A 23,159-nucleotide genomic window follows, 5' to 3' on the forward strand; every position below is an offset into this window, starting at 1 on the left:
TACACACACACGTTCACATCCCAATACACCCACAACGGTATACGCACACACGCGTGTGCGTGCACGTACAGAATTAGCATAAATAATAACCAATATATGGAAAAGCTCAGGGACGAAACATATATTAATTGCGTTACATAAATGAGGGGGAAAAAAGCTGTTAATCACCTGAGCTAATAACCTTACTCAATACCTAAATAATCACACTATTTAATCATCTTGATAATCACCTCGTATGTCGATGACTACAGAAACTATTTCCAGATGATATATGGACTGAAGTATAGATGCTCTTGACACATGATCACAGGAGGGGAACGTGCAGCTGCTGCTGGAGACGGGCAGAGAACATTCGCCAGTTATGAGGCGGAAGAAAGTGTTAAGTCACAGATAATTACGTAGGTGCTTTTTTCCCCCCCTACTCCTCCTCCTCTTCTTCTTCTTCTTCTTCTCCAAGATGAACTGCGATCATTTCTAAATCATTCACCCAGCGGCCGCCGGTTCTGTGTGTGTGTGTGTGTGAGAGAGAGAGAGAGAGAGAGAGAGAGAGAGAGAGAGAGAGAGAGAGAGAGAGAGAGAGAGAGAGAGAGAGAGAGAGATACTGCTACCATTTGTGTGTAGCAGGGGAGTGAGTCTTACACTCGTGTTTCCCCGTCTTCTTAACCTTGTACATATAAGGCCAACATGAGGGTTAAAAAAAACTCTTCTCCCCGCACCACACAAATGGTAACATTCCCCTCCTCCCTCCTCCCTCACCAGTTTACGCCAGGTACCCACGTAAGGCTGCCTGTCCGTCACCTCCCCACCTGAACGCAGCACACAGTGGCAGGTGCCATCAGGGAACTTGTGCTGTTACATGGACCTAACCTCCTCCTGATCTCGTACATTTTGTATAGACTTTAACCCATGCCATGGTTTCCTCCCAGTCTCTCACTCATGTACAAGGGATAACAAGTGTATGTGTGTCCTCAGCTGTGATTACACTTTGGAAGACCATTGAACTACTCACAAGCGTCTGTCTGGTTACGTATAATTCGGTCGTTTAGTTTGCTCATCTGTTCTTAGACTGGCAAACAGTTTGCTAGTGTTAGATTCCTGGGATGGTTTTTTTTATGGATCTTGATTCTCTTTCATGACCGAAGTCTTCTCGAGATCCTTCTGATATCTTCTTTTTTTTTCCTTCATATTACTCTGGTGTGTTTATCTCTTCAGTCTGTCTTGCGGGTTCGTGCGCTGCTTGACTCCTGTGTTGTGTTTGTGTTAGGTCACCCACTGGTTCAATGATTCGGGTCTCGATGCTCCATTACCCATCAAACTTCCCGCCTCTATACAGGCTCTTTCGTCTGTCTATATCTTTGCCATTGGTAGGCATCCTCTCTCTTCTGTCTTTCATCATGATCTGACCCATGTCTCGCTCATCCTCCGTCCCTCTCATACCACCTCCCAGCTCTCGGTTCTCTGCTACTGACAACCTTTCCAACAGACTTCACATATCTTCTCGCATCACCTTTCCAAAACTACGAAGTTTGAGCCCGCGTTCCGGTTTGTGTATTTTACAAAAACATCGTCCACCTCTACAAACTTCCATCCTTCACTTGTAACTTCACTTGGTATTCTGACTTCCTTCAGTTCAACCTACACTTCCTCACGTGCGTGGCTTGAACTGATGGAAGTCTCCAAGAGATAATACATAGGCACGGAATATTGCTGGTCTGAACAACTTTTTTATCTACAACATAAACTGGATCATTACGTGCTGGCTGGTCAAAGGACGAGCACCTGCCAGAGATGTTTTCTTCTTCTACTTCTTCCAGGATGATGTTGGGGGATGATGACGTTAGTTACTGAAGGCGTTCCTGCCTCTAGCTAACTCCAGTATGGCCAGTGACATGGTGGAAGAGAAAGCTGGAAACATCTTATCTTAGACTCTTTTTTTTCCCTTATGTTTTCGACTCAAACACTACCACTTAAACCCTCATGATTTATACCAGTTAGCTATCATCATTTTGACCGTGTCTTCATTCTTATGGAATGAAGAGGTGTTCAGGCTCACAAGGCCTTTACGAAAGACACAATGATATCAAAGTAATTGAACAGTCTCTACATCACTGTAATTTTTCCTGTCGTATACTGAAATAAGGAACCATCACCCTCCTCATGAGTGTGCCTGTACTTATATTGATTAAATGATCTGTCTGTACAGTGCAGGGAGGGAGTTTTACACCCGTGGGGCCCCATCTACTGAAATATTCTCTGCTATCACACAACTTCTTATATTTCTCTGTGTATCATTTTCATTTACCATGTATTCATTCATTATTTTTCATTCAACCACCAGTCTTATAGAAATAATTCTTCATATATTTTTTTGACACGTTTCTTCCTTAGATTCATTTTATGTCTTCTGGTTGCTCTGTCCCAACAACGCTGGAAGAAATTTTTACTGTCCACCTCATCAATCTGTTTTAATAACATAAAGCTTGTGATCAAGTCACCCTCACTCCTCATTCTTCCAAGGTGGGCAAATTTAAGGCATCTAAAACTTTCCCTGTAACTTGGCTTTCTTAATTCTGGTATCATCTTTGTTGCCCTCCTCTAGACCTTCTCTCTTAGCTCTTTGTGCTAATTTAGGTGCGATGACCAAACTTGAGAAGCATATTCTAGTTTTGGCCTTACGTAGGATATGAACAACTCGCTGAATATTTCCTTATCCGTGAACACGAAGGCAATGCCTATGTTCCCCTTCATGCAGTTGGTCTCCTTAACTATTCAGCCTAAGGTGGGACTCAGGCGACGACAGGTTAGGGACGATGTACACTCCCAAATCTTTCTCTTACACAAATTCCTGAGACAAGTTTCTCGCTGGATGAATATAATCACATTCAGGCCCTTGACTGTGACCCATACTCATCAGTGTGTGTGTGTGTGTGTGTGTGTGTGTGTGTGTGTGTGTGTGTGTGTGTGTATACCTATCATCTCACTGTGTCCTGTGGTTTTGATGTTCCTCTGGCCATGAAAGAACCGACTGGTCTGTGTTAACTTCCTCCTCCTCCTTCTCCTCCTCCTGGACCCCCTTAAAAGTAGTTATCATGTCTTCCTTCTGTCAGACTCTCCTCCTCACCTCATAACTCAGAGAAGCACCTTAACTCTGGAATTCACCTTCATACCTCCTTCCTCAACACGTCCCACCAACACACGTCCCTCCTCAACACGCCCCACCAACACACGTCCCTTTTCAACACGTCCCACCAACACACGTCCCTCTTCAACACGTCCCACCGCCACACGTCACAATGTGTCTCTGCCAGCAATTCTATACGTGTTCCCACATAAGGGGATCCAAGTATTTGATGCCTACTCTGCTTCATCTCCAATATACATTATAACTCTCCTCTCGAACCTCCTTTGTCCAAGAGTTTCAATGTAATCTTGAAACTGACCCAACCATAGCTTACATCTCCTACAAGCCACGTATAATGGTTTTCAGAAGACAAACTTATGATAACTACAGAGACCACATCCCATGTAAATTATCATAACTTCTTTTATTTCATATCAAATTCAAATTCTGATCTGTTGCTCACCCTCTCCAGAACCCATTAATTGATGATAAGTTGAATGACAGCGATTGCATCTTATTCAGGTTTCGTTTTTTGAGATATCTGATAACCATTTATAATCATGATAACCATCAGATAAACATGATCAAGTAATATTCACACTTTCCTCGTCGAATTGTTTACATAAATCACAAACACCGACGGACCCAACACCCAACCTTGAGGTTGGGGGTCCACGACTGCTTCTGTCGTCCACCTTTCGAAAATAGTTACCCTCCTGAACATCTGTTCTCGACTTTCTCTCCCTCTTGGATAACTTTCTTCAACTACCAGTTGAGAAATCCTACCCCTGGCATCCTCTTCTAACACATACCTCATCAATCATCCGTGGAAAGATGGAATCAGTGTTCTCCTGCCAGGCCAACAATACACGATCCAACGACTCATCTCCGTCTCCTAAGCTGCTGCATATTTTATTGTACAAGTCAGAGAGGCTTAGGCTCATGACCTGACCTTCTCACTCTCTCGGCTTTCTCGGAATGCATGTGCCTTCTCTCGCTTCAGTTGTCCCTACCAGTCAAAAGCATGCGTGTGTGTGTGTGTGTGTGTGTGTGTGTGTGTGTGTGTGTGTGTGTATGTGTGTGTTTAGGAGAAAGTGGTTGTGCGTTCTTATGGATATACGTGTGTGTGTGTGTGTGTGTGTGTGTGTCTGTGTGTGTGTGTGTGTGTATTTACATAGGTATGTGGGTCAACGTGAGTGTATGTCTGTATCTGCACATATATATAAATATATGTGAGTGTGTGTGTGTGCGTGTGTGTGTGTGTGTGTGTGCGTGTGTGTGTGTGTGTGTGTGTGTGTGTCTATGTACAGATCTACCCATCTCGCCCATATAGCTCGTTCGTGATGACCCTCACACCACACTCCCACCACCACATCACTCCATCATTCAATATCCAGATCAAAAAAAAGAGATTAAAACATCGCAACAAATCATGAATATAACTATCGTCCTCAAATATAGAAAACAAAATAGGTCTTCGTCGAGGAAGGAAGAAAAAAAAAAGAAAAGAAAACGACGCAGGAGGAGCGAGCGGCGAGGACCCACCGACGCCCTTGGGATCCTGAAGAACCTAGTTTGTGCATGTATCCGCCCAAGTGAGGGGACTCCCTCTCCCACACGACGATACAGGACACACACACACACACACACACGGGGATAACCTACTCCCGTATTCCCTACATTACAGCCCCTTCTTCTCCTCCTCCCCCCAATGCTGCCTGTAACACGCGCGTTAGCCTTGCTTGGTTCCTTGTCTGTTCCCTTTGCATGGTGGAGGGTGTAGAATATCCTGCTGGGCTCGGTGTATAGAGAATTAAGGTATGTGTGTACCTACTCACGTTCCTGCCCAAGTGAGGATGTATAGCTGCTTGAAGCTTGTTTAAGTGAGGATGTATACCTGCTTGAAACTTGTTTAAGTGAGGATATATAGCTGCTTGAAGCTTGTTTAAGTGAGGATGTATACCTGCTTGAAACTTGTTTAAATGAGGATATATAGCTGCTTGAAGCTTGTTTGTGAGGATATATAGCTGCTTGAAGCTTGTTTAAGTGAGGATGTATACCTGCTTGAAACTTGTTTAAGTGAGGATATATAGCTGCTTGAAGCTTGTTTAAGTGAGGATATATTGCTGCTTGAAGCTTGTTTGTGAGGATATATAGCTGCTTGAAGCTTAAGTGAGGATATACAGATGATTGAAGCTTAAGTGAGGATATATAGGTGACTGAAGCTTAAGTGAGGATGTATAGCTGCTTAAGCTTGTTTAAGTGAGGATGTATAACTGCTTGAAGCTCTGTTCAAGTGAGGGTGTACAGCTGCCTGAGGCTGTGTTCACGTGAGCACACAGCTGCTCGGGTCCACTGCTGTGGTGAAAGCATAGCTTGCCGTGTCTCTGGTATGGTAGGTATGTCGCTGCCAGAGTCCATGCTGTGGTGAATATATAGCTCACTGTGTCTTTGCTGTGGTGAGTATGAAATTGCTTGGGTCTTTGCCGTGGTGAATATACAGCTGCTGGTATCCATGCTGTGATGAGAATATAGCTGTTTGAGTCAATGCTGTGAACACACAGATTCTTGCGTCTGTCCTTCGGTGAATATATACACACGTCTGACTTGCATGCTGTGGTGAGTATATGGCTGTGTATGGCCATGCTGTGGTATGTAATTCCATGCACCCACATGCTGTGGTGATCGTGAAACCGCTTGCTTCCATGACGCAGTGAGGATCCAGGTTTTTGAAGCACTGCTGTGGCAAGTATAAAGATGCCTGGGCCTATTCTGTGGTATATGAATGTTTTACCTTCACGCTGTGCTGAGGATGTAGCAGATCACGTGCATGCTGGGGGTAGGTGAGCATATAGCATATAGCAACTTCTATAGTGGAATAACAGCTGACTGTGGCCATGTTATGGAGAGCGTATGTCTACGTGTGTCCATGCTGTGGTATAGAACAGCTCAGGTCCATGCTGTGGTGAGTGTACACGTACATGAAGCCATGCTGTGGTGAGTGTATAGTTACGTGATCCATGCTGTGGTGAGTGTACACGTACATGAATCCATGCTATTGCGAGTGTATAGTTACATGTGTTCATGCTGTGAATACATAGTTACATGAGAACGTGCTGTGTAAAAGGTATAGTTACGTGAGTCCATGCTGTGGTGAGTGTATAGTTACGTGAGATCATGCTGTTGTGAGTGTATAGTTACACGAGTCCATGCTGTGGTGAGTGTATAGTTATGTGAGTTCATGCTGTGGTGAGAGTATAGTTACGTGAGACCATGCTGTGGCGAGTGTATAGCTATACGAGTCAATGCTACGGCGAGTGTATAGGTAAATGAGTCCATGCTGTGGCGAGTGTAAAGGTATACGAGTCCATGCTGTGGTGAGTGTACAGGTACATGAATCCATGCTATTGAGAGTGTACAGTTACACGTGTCCATGCTGTGAATACATAGTTACATGAGAACGTGCTGTGTAGAATGTATAGTTATGTGAGTCCATGCTGTGGTGAGTGTATAGTTACATGATCCATGCTGTGGTGTGTGTATAGTTACGTGATCCATGCTGTGGTGAGTGTATAGTTACACGAGTCCATGCTGTGGTGAGTGTATAGTTACGTGATCCATGCTGAGGTGAGTGTATAGTTACAGAGTCCATGCTGTGGTGAGTGTATAGTTACGTGATCCATGCTGAGGTGAGTGTATAGTTACACGAGTCCATGCTGTGGTGAGTGTATAGTTACGTGATCCATACTGTGGTGAGTGTATAGTTACACGAGTCCATGCTGTGGTGAGTGTATAGTTACACGAGTCCATGCTGTGGTGAGTGTATAGTTACGTGATCCATGCTGTGGTGAGTGTATAGTTACGTGAGTCCATGCTGTGGTGAGTGTATAGTTACGTGAGTCCATGCTGTGGTGAGTGTATAGTTACGTGAGTCCATGCTGTGGTGATTTATCAGTTACATGAATCCATGCTGTGAAGAATATATAGGTACAGGAGTCCATGCTGTAGTAAGTGTATAGGTGCATGAGTCCATGCTGTGGTGAGTGTATAGTTACGTGAGTCCATGCTGTGGTGAGTGTATAGTTACGTGAGTCCATGCTGTGGTGAGTGTATAGTTACACGAGTCCATGCTGTGGTGAGTGTATAGTTACACGAGTCCATGCTGTGGTGAGTATACAGGTACATGAATCCATGCTGTGAAGAATATATAGGTACAGGAGTCCACGCTGTAGTAAGTGTATAGGTGCATGAGCCCATGCTGTGGTGAGTGTATAGATAAACGAGTCCATGCTGTAGTGAATATATAGAAACACGAGTCCATGTTGAGGTGAGTGTACAGGTACACGAGTCCATGCTGTGGTGAGTGTATAGGTAAATGCGTCCATGCTGTGGTGAGTGTACAGGTACTTGGGTTCATGCTGTGGTATGTAGCTGCTTGCGTCCGGGCTGTGGCGACTATCCAGCTGAATGAATTCATGCTGTGGCGAGTGTAAAGTGACTTGAATCCATGCTGTGGCGAGTATATAGTGACTTGAACCCATGCTGTGGTGAGTATATACATTCTTAAAACCAAGCTGTAATGTCTGTATAGCTGCTTGTAGACAAGGATAGTGTGTATAGCGGATTGTCAAACATACACAATGTGCATAGAGTTGCTTGGAGATTTTATTTGCGTGTATATAAGTGCCTGTAAACTTGCATAACCTGGATTGCATTTGCTTGCGATGTATGATTTGTATTCACCTACTTCCCTCCATTCTTTGGTGTGCATGACTGCATGCATGGCCTTCCCACTGCACATGTAGTGACTAGGGCTTTATTCAAGTGCGTGTAATGTTGTCTCTCGAATACGCGCTAATGTGCACTAACTGTGTCCCGTACCATCGACCACATCCGAGATGGCCGCTGCTGCTAAAAAATCAATCCCGTTCTTTTACTTTCACATTTGTCATTCGTCTCCTCTGAAACCACCTGACCCATGTTAACCAAACTTGGTATAGGGATGGTCCATGTGTCGTTTCTTTTAAAGTTTGTCTCCGGTGACACCGTCCACCATCCAGAATGACCACTGTTATGAAAAACTTCAATTCAAACAGACTACGGTTTTAGGTCAGGGTTGGCTCAAATTTCGACTGTAGCTATAGAATCGTGGGTAGTTATACACCCTATAACTTTTCTTTGTTATATCCGTTTTGAAGACAGAGTAACGTTTCTTAATTTGTGTAGAACAAAAAGAACGCATTCCCTTGTTTTCTCATTCACGCAAACTGGTCATATTTCGACAGAAAAATCACATAATCATTCCCCAAATTTAAACCCCGTACACGATACAGCAACATGTGTGCCTCTAGTTCATCCAAGTTATCAAATTGTTGTGGCTTCCGTCCTAGAAAAACAAAAATAAAAAACAATGCTCTTGAAACCGGTTACCATTAGCGGTAGTTAAACAACCATTAGCGGTAGTTAAACAACCATTACCAATCATTATTAACAACTGCCTTGGTAAAAAATAATCATCACACTCAAGGTTACCTAACTGGTCGGTAAACAACGGAATCCAAGGATCCCTCCTTAAAACCGCCTAGCACGAGTTCGGCTACGCCTTCTACTACGTCTTGCGATGCTCTTCTGCTGGTGCTGGCGGCAGCAGAGCATCGGGAAAGCACTCGGGTAAGACCTCAGTATTTATAGACAACACACACACACGATCAAGAAGGAAATGTAGTTGTCAGCGTAATATCCTCCTATACAAATTGTGTTGTGAGTTTTCCTGAAGGTTCTTATTCCATTTGCAAATACACATGAAGATACATACGCATGGGAGACGTTATGTATATGTACATACACATGAAGCCTAGTTCAGATACATATGCATGGAAGACGTATATATATGTACATACACATGAAGCCTAGTCAGATACATATGCATGGAAGACGTAGGTATATGTACATACACAAGAAGCCTAGTCAGATACATATGCGTGGAAGATGTGTGTTTATGTACATACACAAGAAGCTTAGTTAAATATATACGATGAAAGACGTATTTGTATGTTCGTACACAGAAGCATACCATACAATATACAATAGCGATATCAACTCACGTTGAAGCCTTTCAATTCTGCGTGATCTCTCTTTCTTACGCCAAAAGTATACTATACAAGGTTATCAGTGCGAAATTATTACGTAGAATTTAGACATAAAAGTCATCACGCTAACATAAAGTTTGGCAGTGCAATAATCTCTGACAAGTGCAACCATCTCGATGACATAATCTAATCGCAAGGTTATACAGGTAAAGAAAAAAAATATTCTCATAACTGTTAATGCAATTATCTTTTTTTTCATGGACTACAGGATCCATATTAAGGTTGGCCTTTTCTTCCTCAATCAAGAAGTAATTTCTTTGCGGTCGGCATATACTTTTGCGCTTCACGGTGAGGATGGGTCAACTGGCAAAGTACTGGAAGATATATGTAAATGTAGACAGTTAAAGAGAAACTTATTATGACGTGTTGATCAATCAGACGAGGAAGGCGCCTTGTGCGTGCTGAACCCGCCTCCCCATTGTGTCTATATTATCAACCCACACTACCTGGGGTCGTAACCTTTCTGCCTTGGGCAGGGATTGTGTGTGTGTATATATATATATATATATATATATATATATATATATATATATATATATAGATAGATAGATAGATAGATAGATAGATAGATAGATAGATAGAGAGAGAGAGAGAGAGAGAGAGAGAGAGAGAGAGAGAGAGAGAGAGAGAGAGAGAGTTTCTTCAAACACGTGTGTGTGTGTGTGTGTGTGTGTAAATGAGCAACGAATTACACAGAACAAATACGTAGATAAACATGACCGAATAACATAAATGAATTGCATACCTACAAACATACGTGTACACACAAGATATACTTAGGAGAAGAATGGGGAAGGGGGTTTGGCTATTCCAGAAACACGAAACTGAAAGTGTCGGGAGCTAATGATAGATCTCGGCCGCTTTACACAGTAGAGGACGGTAACAGAGAATGGCGAAATCAGTCTCATTCGGTCACGGAAATTAGCGTAATAACAATACCGCGGCAATCTGCTTAAGTAGACTTTTTTGGGATTCAATTTCACTCGGGTACGGAAAAATTCTGACCACTTGTACAATTACTCAAGTACCCGTTCGAAGAAAATATACGTTTAATCGTTTTTTAATTTTCTTCGCAAAGCACGTTATTAAAACTGCTACTGATGAATGGACTGGCGTTGGCATTTTTAAAACGCTGAGACGTTTTCAACTTTCCGGTGGAGCTCACGCCCTTCTCCCTCTCTTCTTTTGTCTTTTTCCTTCCATCTCAATCATCTTCGCCCACAGCACCTCTTCCATTTACTCATCAACAGACACAACACCTGACTGGCCCATCATGCAGTGAGAGTGAAGGTGGGGTTCCTGCAGTGAAAGTGGTGCGGGAGGCGCAAACAGTGAGCTCTGCCAACGTTGGTACACAGAACAGGGAAAAAAAGGGAAATATTTGTGGTGATGATGGTACCCTTGTAGAGTTCGATGGTGCTTTTGTAGTGATCCGTACAATACTACTACTACTACTTTCACTACTACTACCACTACTACTACTTAACTACTACTACCACTACTACTACTATTCTAGTACTACTTCTAATAATAAGGATAATAATAACAGAAGAATATCAGTCTGTCACTCTTCGGGAAACATTACATACCGATTTCGTACCCAGAACTACCGGGACCGTACCTAGAAATGCCGGCACTTTACTTAAGTCAACCGGCGTCAAACCCAACGCAAGACATCATCTCTAGGTTGACCGGCATCATACCTAAAACAACCGGCAACATGCCAATATCACACCAGGCATCTCTTACCTGGAGCAGCCGGCCCCGTAGCTTACAATGTCTGCTTGGCCTTGAAGCAGCCATGTTCAAGGCCCTACCGGAGGAGCTTGTAATACTGCTGTTAATAATGATAACAAAAATAGTAGTAATGATAAGGATAATGATGAGAAATGACATACTGAATAAAACATACTGTCAATGGCTGAAAATGTATAGAAAAGTATCTTTACTATATATATATATATATATATATATATATATATATATATATATATATATATATATATATATATATGAATTGGCGTCACAGCGTTTATGGTACATTAGTGACTACGGTACACTTACCATATGCTACACTTGAAGTGATAATGGTACACTTGCCATTATGGTACACACGTAGTGTATGGTACACATTCATTATGGTACACTTAAGAACCATCATGGCCCACATGTAGAGTACAAGGTACACTTACCATTAGGTTACACTTGTGACTATAGTACACCAGTAAAGTGTATGATACACTTACCATCAAGATACACTTATAGATCATGGTCCACAGGTAGAGTACATGGTATACATATCATTATGGTACACTTGTGGTGATAATGGTACACCTGAGTATATGGACTCACTCGCCATTAAGGTACACTAAGCACTTATGGTACACTTGTAGAGAACATAGAGAACTTATCAAGCCACGAGTGTACAATGCTATACAGTCAGCACCGCAGAGCAACACATGTAACACAGAGACAGTTTTATGTGTTGTGTGTATACAAGTTGAACTTATTTTGTACCTGTGCTCTAGCGGGAGGTTCATATTGAACACAGTAAACGTTAAGCAACTGTGTGAAAGATACAGGGGGGTGGGGAGGTCAGTGTCTAGGGTAAGGAAGGCACATGGGGTTCAGTATCATGAGTAAGAAAGGTACAAGGGGTGGGTGTTTGGGGTTGGGAAGGCACAGGGGTCAGTATCTGGGGTTGGGAAGATATAAGGAAGTCAGTATCCGGGGCATAGAAGACACAGGGGCTCAGTATTCCGGGGTAGGAAAGACACAGGCGTGGTTAGTGACTTGATAAGGAAGACACAATAGTTCAGTTCCTGGTCCAGCCAAACAAGGTCTCGCTTGTTATCAATATTCACATACGTCAAACCCTCCTTCTCCTATGTTGCAGCTCTACTTGATATATGAACGACTGTGTTCAAATATATCTGTGGAATCCCCTGCACAGGACCGACGCAGTAGCTGGCCTGACGATCATGAGACAAAGATAAGATGTTCCTACACTCCTGCACAGCCTCGCTCTTACAGGGTGAGCCCGCCGCTTAACCTTGCACGTAGCCTTCCCTATGGGGGAGGCCCCGTGCTTACCACCCTTACAGTCATGGAGGCCTCGCGTGCACCAGCAGATGCAGTCGCACCCTCATCACTGAAGCCTCGACCTCACCCAAGTTCACAGCTCCAGGCCTACTGGGATGTGGTGCTCACTCGTCTTTCCCAACCCGCCCTCAAAAGAGCCCAGGACTCATCTCCTTACACGTCCATGGAACCTTGTGCTCACCCACCTTACATAGCCATGTAACCCATGGAGGACTCAGCGCTCACCTCCCCAACACCGCCAAGCATCCATGGATGTCCAACGCTCAGTTCTGTCTCTGCTGCCAACGCGAGGGAGGGCTCAAGCAAGATCAAGTATCGGCCCCTCCCATAACCCTAGTTCCACGCATAAAACCAATGGTCTTTGTTTTCCGATAAGACGTATCTTCAATATTCGTGGTCTTCCTATAAACCTTTTTTATCGGATACCATGTAGCAAGTGCCTCTTCTACTGAGCATCACGTGGTATGTACCTCTTTTGTTGAACAATATGTACCATGTGTTTCTTCTGTTGAACACTATGTACCTCTTCTGTTGAACACCACGTAGCAATGTAAGTCGTCTGTTGAACACTACGCCGCATGTACCTCTTCTGATCCTCTCCTCTTCCCTGGGATCCATCTGTCTGATGATGTTATCACGAACTCCCGTCGTACCTCAACTCTTCTTACCTTCACTCACGATTCCACTTCAGGAGAGTCCGTGCTTATGTTAACACCAGCCAACCTGCCTGCCTGTTGCACGCATCGCCGACCCTGAATCTTCGAACAATGACGTCATCTTCTGGCCTCAGAGAGAGAGAGAGAGAGAGAGAGAGAGAGAGAGAGATCCCAAAGACCACTAACACTCTCTGCTTCACATGCCACTCTTCTCAACTCCACTAACTCTGTCGCATTCTTACGACGGTCGTAATTCCCTGCCACGAAGACACTGTCAAGCTGTGGTCCTCCACTTCAAGAGACTTGAAGGTACACCACAGGGGATGGTCTTGATCCTAACCACACAGGTGGTGTAGTTTCTCCTGGAAACAACCAGCGAATACAAGCTATCCTGTAGAACGATGACCCTTCTAACTACTCCACCTGTCGCCTTACTGCTATGGTCTCTTGATCATTTTTCCCCCAAAGCTCCACGAATCTCTTAACTCTTGCTTCTTTAAACATCCTGCATGACGCATTCTTAACTTAGGTCATCGGTTAAGTTTTCGCAGAGGAAAATCTACAGGTGTTATGATGATTTCCCGTGTTATCAACGTCTGACCATCCCCTTCCGAAGGGGTTTGGGGGGGATCCTGTGTCATATGTAGCCGTTGATATAGCGTTAAGGTTCTGAGAGATAGTAACATCCAAGTCTGATCTCCAAGCTCCACTGTTCTGGCTTGCCATTTTTCCCTCTATTCTCTCATGCCTGTCTGCCTCTCCGGCCGATTTGTTTGCCTAACGGCCGATGGATCAACCTCTTCCTCTTTCCCTATCAACAGTGGTGTACCCCATGGTTTTGGCTTCTCTCCTCCGCTCTTCTTATCAAACGAATTCCTTTCTCCAACACATAACTGGATGGAATCATAAGCTGACTCAACACAGCATTCCTCCATTTCTTACCAAACTCGTTCATCTTCTCTTCCTCATTCCAAGTCTCGTAACGTTACACTTAACTCTGTAAACTTAAGTTTATATATAAGATTTCCACTTGAAGAGACATCACCTATTCACGTTTAGCATTCTAGAAAAGAAATCCAGTTTTCCCTTTCTGGAACTCCCGCAACATTTTAACCTTTAAGGGCTCTTTAATTGGAAGACATAATACACTTAACATATCTGTTATCACCGTAACATTTCATCTGTCTTGGTATCTCTGAATAATACAACTATTTGCTAAGTCTGCCTCCCAAGATATTGGGGGTACTGTTCTCATACCGAAGCTTTTTCCATTTCTTACAAAGAACAGATTCGTCCCTAAATGAAGGAATACTGTTCTCACATCTGTGGAGGTTCTTGATCTACATTCTTGCTTGACAGAGTCGAGTGTAAAGCAATCCAATTCGACCTTCAAACTTGACCCACTTTCCCCTACGCCGCAGTGGCGAGTGGTGGTTCTCTTTCCTTCTTCTGCACGTATTACTTCGAGTTCTGCTCCCCAGAACTGCATGTCTGCGTTTACCTTCACCACTTAACTAAACCAGGCTGGACGCGGGAAGCGTTTAGTGAAGTGTGGGGAAGGATTCCTGGAATATACACTCATAAAGAGTAGGATCTCAAGTGGCGGCGTTACTTATCAAATGCATTATGATTAAGAAGCAAGAATCCCAAAGACTCAATTCCTTGGCCTTCGTCTTCAAGCATGAACGGATCCTCGTCTTTTCTCGTCTAAGTAAACAAATAATTCTAGACAACTGATTGGCATCTCTCCGTCTCTCTAATGACCCGAGAGATGCCAGAATGGCGTCGGAGGGGGGGAGCGTCCCTATGGCACACTCACTCTCTCCACGAGACATGAGGATGAGGAGGGAGGAGGAGGAGGAGGCGGCGGGGGGCCACTGATGCAGTCTGCACCATCTCACAGTTCTACCCAGCAATACGCCTCAGGTCATCAATCACTGCATACGTGACAGAGTCTCAGACACGGCCTTGTGCGTCCCGCCTGGGGTATACACGCCCACACACCAGACCCATACTCTGTCCCTGCAGGTGACGCGACGTTACGATTCCCCCTCCCCCCCTCGTCACATGAGGAGTTACTCTGTGACACCTACTGTGTGACTACAATTTGTGTGTTACAAGTCTTACACTCACGGTGTCTTGTCAATCGACCTTGTATGTACGCACCATGTCTTTACCCCTATGTATGTGTATACACAAGCACGCACACAGCCTAGCCTAAGTACCCGTTCATCGACCATTCCCAAGAGAAGAATGAACTGGTGGGTAGTTGTGGGTCGACTGCCAGGCCCGATATTCGAACCCCGGCGAGCCTTTGCGCGAATCCTGGTCAACAAGGATAACCGATACACCATGGATGCCTGTGTGTGTGTGTGTGTGTGTGTGTGTGTGTGTGTAATATCTTTGTGTTACGGGAAGAGAATTATACACTCGTGTTGCCCCGTCTCCTAACCTTTTATATATGTATTGTCTTTACTACTTTCTTATGTATGAACACACACACCAGCCTAAGCAAAGTATCCATTCATCGACCGGCTACGAGGGAGGGTTGTACACCTGGGTTGGGTGTAGGCCGATTGCCACGCCCAGGATTCGAACCCGTGCGGGACTGACCCCGGGTAGGCCCTTGCTGACTCATGGTCAGTGACGCTTAATCATTACACTGCGGAGGTCCATTCTGTTCCATAGAGGCCCGTGTATATGTGTGTGTGTGCTTCCCTACCGGACCATATATTCCTTCTTTCAGGTGAGACAAGTGACAGTCAAACCTTTGGGTTCTGCAGTCGTTTGTGGCTTTCGAGACAAGTCCAAACTGGCTACGTCAAAACTGATCTAATTTTCTTGAGCATCTCTTCGTCCAGGTACTTTAAATATCACTTTCAATAGAAGCATTTCGCTTCCTTCGTGACAACCCTTTTTGGTCTGGCGATGTATTCGACACTTGTCTTCACTCCGAAGTGTTTCTCGTAGACCGATGTGTGTGTGTGTGTGTGTGTGTGTGTGTGTGTGTGTGTAAGTGCTTCTCTGAGTGTCTGTTTCTGTGTGCGTTTATGCTTGCGTATGTCTATTTGTATGTGTGTGTGTGTGTGTGTGTTAGTGTGTGTTATGTGCGCACGCGCGTGCCCATAACAGGTCAGTGGTCGTGACTCGTGAGTGTGTGTGTGTGTACCCGGCGGAGGGGCAGCAGGTGGGAAAGCCTCGCTGTGAGGCATCACTCACGTTTCACTTTCCCTTCAGGTCATGAGAATCATGCATGCCTACCCATCTTCCCTCCCCTCTGGAAACTGTATATGGAGACAACACATTTCTTCCGGGATCTGGTGATCGTTTGAAAGACTTGCTCTCCTGGCTCGGGACTTTTGAGTCGGTTCGAGACGTTTCGAAGTCCAGTCTCGAAGACTTGAGTTGAAGCAAAGGTACGAACGGGGGAAAGTGATAAACGAATATTTTCTAATATATTTTCCATTTCGTCGATGCAACCTTTCCAAAATGACACAACTTAAAAAAAAAATTTAGAAAGGAGAGTAGATAATAATGATAATAATCACCTTTCCGTAGACGAGTCATCCTGGAGCCGAGAGAGCGCACGTCTTGCCCCACCACAGCCCAACTGTCAACTGAGAGCCTCACCTCATCGCCGGCAACTGGTCAACTTTTCCACCAGTCATGTGACTCAGGAGCAGCCGCCGCCGCCGCCTTACAAGGTGAGTGCTTGCAGGTGTCAACCTTATGCCTCCCGCGAAATGATTCGCTCTGAGCCTTTTCCTTCCCTTTTTCTTTTTTTCCTTAAGTTCACAACACATGTAGATGATGAGGAAGGTATATATTCTAACGGCTGTCAGGTGCTTGGGGTGTGTGGGTGGGGGTGTGTGGGTGGAAATCGTAAGAGCAGCCAAGAGATGAGAGGTAGGCGGGCAGAGCGAGTTGATCCTGAAGGCCATCCGGAACCCCTGTCGTCCAGATATACCACCCTCCTCCTCCTCCTCCTCCTCCTCCTCCTCCTCCACCTCCTCCTCCTCCTCCACCCTCCTCGTTCCCTGGCGTTACTTTACTGCTACTTACAGGGCAGTAGCGCAGCTGGAGAGGGGGAGGGCGGGCGGGACGGTGGGCGCGCACGAGAGACGACAGTTAACATGCTGGACCTTGGATAGAATTCAGTCGTTTTCCCCCCCCAGGGGAACAAGATGCTGCCTTATGTCACAACTGTGGCTCGCGTTATGAGAGCTTTTGTCATTTATATTGTCACGAAGTGAACAAGATGTCAATTGTTCGGTCGAGAAACCGAACCCATATCATATCACGAAGTAGGTGTCCCTTGAGGGGAGGAAAAAAAAGCACAGGTAAAGCTTAAGAAAACAAAAACAAGATCAAGCTGAAACTCATAAAGTTTTGTGTAGCCCAAGCTGGGTGGGACTGGCGTTAGGAGGCTGACACAGTTACGACAAGAGACAAAAACAAGTTCAGCTTGATAACTGGGGGGAAAAGTATACAAATGAAGCCGTTACACCCAGAGTCCGCTACACTAACACAACACTGATGCAATTTTGAGAATTTCAGCCACGTCTCCTGTGGCTAGGCTCAGGGGTACTTTCCAGATATGTGTGTGTGTGTGTGTGTGTGTGTGTGTGTGTGTGTGTGTGTGTGTGTGTGTAAAACGTTCCATGAAATATGATAATGTTTGCATTCATGGGCCGCTCAAACGATACGCATTTTGCCGCTTTACTTTTCAGTTCCTGTAGTTAGTTGGTTGTTTGATCTTCAGGCCCAACACCTGTCAGGGCCAATAAGCCCGTCCACGTCAAGCTGCTGCTACTACTACATCCACCAACCGGAAAAACCTCTAACACCTTCTCCAGGTGTTAAGGATAACGCTAAGTTTATACGTATACATTCTCCTTATGCCTGTGGCCCGTTCTCGTGACGAGTGCTGGCCAGGTCGGTGGCTACTGTGTTCGCTGGCCACAAGACACCCAGCGAGGCCACAAGATACCCAGCGAATCAGCTTGATACCGCTGGGCTTTGATAAGTAGGTGGACGGAGAAGAAGGAGATTGGATGTAGATGGTTGAAATACAAGGGGTGTGTGTGAAATAATGGACTGGGTGTACGGAGGACGGATCGGCAATCTTAGGCAGGTGCAGGGAGAGGAGCGGAATGGATAGATGTGTGTATGGAAGAGAGGCTGAGGTTAATATCAAAGTAAGAAGAGGAAGTAATGGATATGCATGAGACAGAGAGGAGAGGACAATGAATAAGATTATGAGTAACAGAACACGCATAGAGGAAGGATACAAGCCGAGGGAATGTGGATAACTGTACGATTAAGAATGAGGGTGATGAAAGAGGAGAGTGAGTAGAAAGGGACGAAAAGTAAGACTAGAGATGGATGTGAGATAGAGCGTGAGGCGAAGGACGGGCGGTGATGGAAACAGAGGGAATGATGGAGAGGAAGTAAAACAGAATGGCAGCATGAAGGACGAGGTGAGGACCTGGACGGTTATGACACAGGGAACGCCAGAGAGAGAGAGGAAGGAAGAATAGTGACGAGGAAGTCGAGGGGAAAACGGACAAAAAAAGATAAATGGATAAGTAAAGATTAGAAACTGGAGAAAGAGGAATAAAGAAGGCAACCGAGAAGCAACTTACAGATACGAAAATACGAGAGAGAGAGAGAGAGAGAGAGAGAGAGAGAGAGAGAGAGAGAGAGAGAGAGAGAGAGAGAGAGAGAGAGAGAGAGAGAATTTTTTTTTCAGCCAGGAGCCAATGTGGTTGTGGGCAGGAGCCATGAGCGCCGTGGCCACTGCTGGTCGACCACCACCCTCACTCTTTTCTACCTCCCCGAATTCCTGCACCAGCGTCAGGTAGCATGATTCTTTTCCCCCGGGGCCTTCCGCCCCTGCCAGATAATTTACTGTCACCGAGTCCTAGCCCTAGAACCAGGTAGTATTCCCTCCGAAGCGTAGCCCTCTAGAGTTACGCGTACCGTTCCCCTGAAGCCTAGCTAGAATAAGCCTCGCCCTAACGCTCATCAGCTCAAGGTTCCTCAGTAGAGTACCAGCAAGTGTAAGTAATGACGATCCAGGGAAGTGACCTTGGCAAAGTCTAGGTACCGAATAGTAGTGGTACTCACCCCTGCTTCAGATCAAGGTACTCCAGGTCTCCCAACATCATCCCCCACTCTTTAACAAGAGGGACTTCAGTGCTCCTGACTTCGCAAGAAGGTACTCCAGACGTTCCTGTAGCCTCGCCTCTGGGGCGGGGGTAATGTAGTTCACCTGGGGTGTCACGCCAAGTTACTTCGTCAGACGGCTGGCAGGAAATGAAGGCGTCCTGCGAGGGCGCACGTATCCTGTGAAAGGATCAGACAGTTAGGCGACGGAACCTCACCAATTCCTTCCTTTCCCGCTCAACCACTTGCTAGTATTGTTAGCCCTTGAACACAACGATAAAACCCTTGAACACAACGGTGAGACCCTTGAACACAACGGTGAGACCCTTGAATTCAATGATACGACCCTTGAGCACGATGGTACGATCTTTGAACACGCCGGTACGACCCTTGGGTATGATGGCATGAACTTTCATCTCACCCTTAATTAAAGGTCAGATTAAAAAAAAAAGTCAGCACATCCAAGGGTCGACCCGTCGCGCTCGAGGGGTCAAACCTTTCCCATGTACATACGTCAGCAGGAGACGACGACAGAGCTGTGTGTGGCTACCCGCCCCAACACCAGACACGGGCGAGGCTGCAACCTGTTTGTTTACGATTTGCATGTTGAGGATTTCTGTGCACTTGTGTAGGTGTGTCTGGCCAAGTGAAGGGTCTGCATGGCCAAACAAAACTACGTGTGGCCAAGCAAATGAGTGCATGGCCATGTGAGGGTTTTTACATGTAATGGAAGTCTTACAGGAAGAGGATGAGTTAAAAACAATATTTGTTTTTAACCGCGACATAATCTGAAGAGGATGTATTTCAGTATCTCATAGGGGAGAAAGAATACTTCCCACGGATTCCCTGCGTGTCGTAAAAGGCGACTAAAACAGGAGGAGCTGGGGGGTTGGAAATCCTCCCCTCCCATTTTTACTTTACCAAAAAAGGGACAGAGAAGGGCGTCCAAGTGAGGATATTCCCTCAAAGGCTTGAGTCCTCTCTTCTTAACGCTACCTCGCTAACGCAGGAAATGGAGAATATGTATAAGAAAGAGGTAAAAAAATAAGTATATATACACACACACACACACACACACACACACACACACACGCACACACACACATATATATATATATATATATATATATATATATATATATATATATATATATATATATATATATATATATATATATATAAGAAATGTGTAGCCGAGAAACGCCATACCCTGACAACATCCTTATCAAACACAACAATAGAACCGGACCTTAGGAATATGATGGAGGTCAACAGGAGGGGACAAAAGACCATAAAACAGGTGCGACAACCATACTACACTGCCTAGAAGACACAGAAAATATATATATAGAAAATGAGACTACAATGACTTCCCTCAAAAATTTGTAGGACAGTCACGTAAACGGCGGTAAGAGGTACGAGGATGTTCGTTACGGTGGTTCGTTTCTGTTTCATTCCGGCGGTTCATTCCTGTTTTCTCTCTCTCTCTCTCTCTCTCTCTCTCTCTCTCTCTCTCTCTCTCTCTCTCTCTCTCTCTCTCTCTCTCTCTCTCTGTTTTAGCCGTAAGAACAAAAGATCGAAAGGGATATCGCTCTCTATCTCTCCGTGAATATGTACAGTGTGGCGAAGCCCAATATTTGTATTTTCCATAAGTATGAAGCTCCAGTCAAGGACGAAAGTGCAAATCGAGGCCAGGGCTTCATTAATATATATATATATATATATATATATATATATATATATATATATATATATATATATATAAAGGAATAAACATGTATATACATGAAAGCTAAATATCAGGGAATAGATTTCAGGGAATAAGTTGAAGATGGATAGTCAAACGAGTGTGGCTTGGACAATAAACGCCAGTGCCATACCCTGGCTCATCAGCATTCAATATTTCAAGTCTTTTCTGTTTCCAAGTCACTTTGAGATGATGACTAGACGTTAGTAAGACTCGAGATTGAGAAATACAAGATGTTTAAGGAAATGGGAGCGAATGACGAATTCAAGGACTGGATATAATAAGAGTCCAAGCAAAAGGACGATAGTCGTATCGGTGAAACGTTCGCCTTTATTTGGGATAGGCTGTACCAATGCATGTTTTCAAGAATGGAAAGTTCTCGTTCATAAACAAAAGTGGAAGAGACGAGCAAGCACGAGGATGGATGCCATCTGGTGCATACATCTTGCTTGTGTCCAAAGGGAGAAGTGCCCTCTGGACGAAGGGAGATAATAGGGAGGGGCTAAGGATTAGTATGAGGAGGATCAGGGGGTGGGGGGAAAATTAGTCATCCAAGGTGGAGTTAGAGGAGAAAAGAGAACCAATAAGAGTTGCCTTGCGAATAAGAGAGACGGCTATAGTACCATCAGAACGGAAAAACGAAGGAAAAATACTTTGTCTGGAGGTGTTCACGATGATTTTAGCTAAAGACCAGAGAGACCAATCAGAGAGGGGAGTGGTTGCTGTACCTCCGTTGTATCAAGGAACACTTTGCCTCGGGGATAACTTTCAATGATTTCGAGCAGAGATGAATGCTGCATTGCCAGTCGGAGGAATGCTTCCAGATCCGATATGCCCCAATGGCCTCAGAACGGGAATAGTTGAACAATGGATTTGAAGAACAATGAGACCTAGATTAATACCGAATACTTGTTTCCATTCCCGCAACAATACCCTCTACTACTCGCTCAAGACACAGAAGCATCACCAGAGGCAAGAATCTATCCAAAGAAAGTCGAAAAGGAATTTTGCCTACACAGTCCAGTCGGTGTTGTTTAAGTGGCAATATTTACGTTTGGAAAGGGCTGCTGGAGAAAGAGGAGCTGTTACTGCAAGTGAATTCTTATGAGTATGGTCACATACAAGTGAAGACTGGATTGTGCAACTGAATACAGCCACCATACAGAAGCAGGTGTATTACGGTACAGACGAGCAGTTTTCAGTGAAAACATAAAAAAAAGAAAAACTGCTGGTAACAATAATCATAGAAGTTTCGTTTGATGATACAAATTACTTTGCTTTTGCAGGCAGAAAAAGCTTTGTTATAAACCTACGTCACTTACGGGAGTGTAGCGAAAATGACAATGTTGTTTTAAAAGAATCTACAATATTCATTTTCTTTCGAAGGACTAAAAGGGTAATTTCAAATTTTTTGCCCCTCAGAACCTTTTCGGTGGGCGATGGTATACGTCACAATCTAATGAACCTTACCAAATCTAACCTAGCATAACCTACCCAGGCCTAGATGAGTGTTCCTAACCGGGTGCTTCTAAAAAAAAAAAAAAAAAAAAATTCTCCAGTGAATATAACAATTTTCGTAACTTCTGTGGGACGTAAACTGAAAAAAAAACTTTAAAAGGATATTAATCATCAATCTTTACCATTAAAAGGATATCATTTACCATTATTATTCAGTAAGTACGCTGTATAATGTACAAAACCCGAATTCACTTAATGTGAGAAAACATCTCTGTTTCTCACACTTTTGATAAATATACATCCCCATTAACGAAGGCTCACACAAGGAAAAAGCTCTTACCTTCGCATTAGAAGACAGAACCAAACGCTGATTGATACTTTGTTGCTGTAACCCGGCATATCTATGATGCAACCCAAGCTCATCCTGTGAGTGGTAACGTAGAAAGGATGACAGTTCACATAGGGTCTTAGTCAGGTGAAAGACAAGAGGTCCTGTAACTACGCCAGATTTCGACCAGACACGAGACAGGACATCAAAATAAACAAATGTTCATTCATTATTGGACGAAAGATATATCATTTCATCAACATGAATTTGCTATCTACGTTTTTCCTTGAGAAAACTAATGAGAATTTAAAATTGATATTTATTGGAGAGGATGGAAGTGTTCACAAATAAATCATACTAATTAAAACTTTCGAACGCTTCATTTTCTGTAGATATTTATATCCCCAACTTAAATAGATCCTCATGAAAA

The 23,159-nt window shown here is 44.3% G+C and overlaps 1 protein-coding gene across 3 annotated transcripts in view; it reads right to left on the bottom strand.

Annotated features, from left to right (window-relative positions):
* Positions 1–16,663, bottom strand: part of LOC139765479 (uncharacterized) — a 99,125-nt gene extending 82,462 nt beyond the window's left edge. For all 3 annotated transcript variants that reach the window (XM_071692902.1, XM_071692892.1, XM_071692882.1), the window contains exon 1: positions 16,577–16,663. In XM_071692902.1, coding sequence (XP_071549003.1) covers positions 16,577–16,595 — 19 coding nt within the window. In that variant the 5' untranslated portion in view covers positions 16,596–16,663. The remainder of the gene's footprint in view (positions 1–16,576) is intronic.
* Positions 16,664–23,159: the final 6,496 nt, after the last annotated feature.

Source organism: Panulirus ornatus, chromosome 4, assembly GCF_036320965.1.
Source record: "Panulirus ornatus isolate Po-2019 chromosome 4, ASM3632096v1, whole genome shotgun sequence".
NCBI classification, from domain to species: domain Eukaryota; kingdom Metazoa; phylum Arthropoda; class Malacostraca; order Decapoda; family Palinuridae; genus Panulirus; species Panulirus ornatus.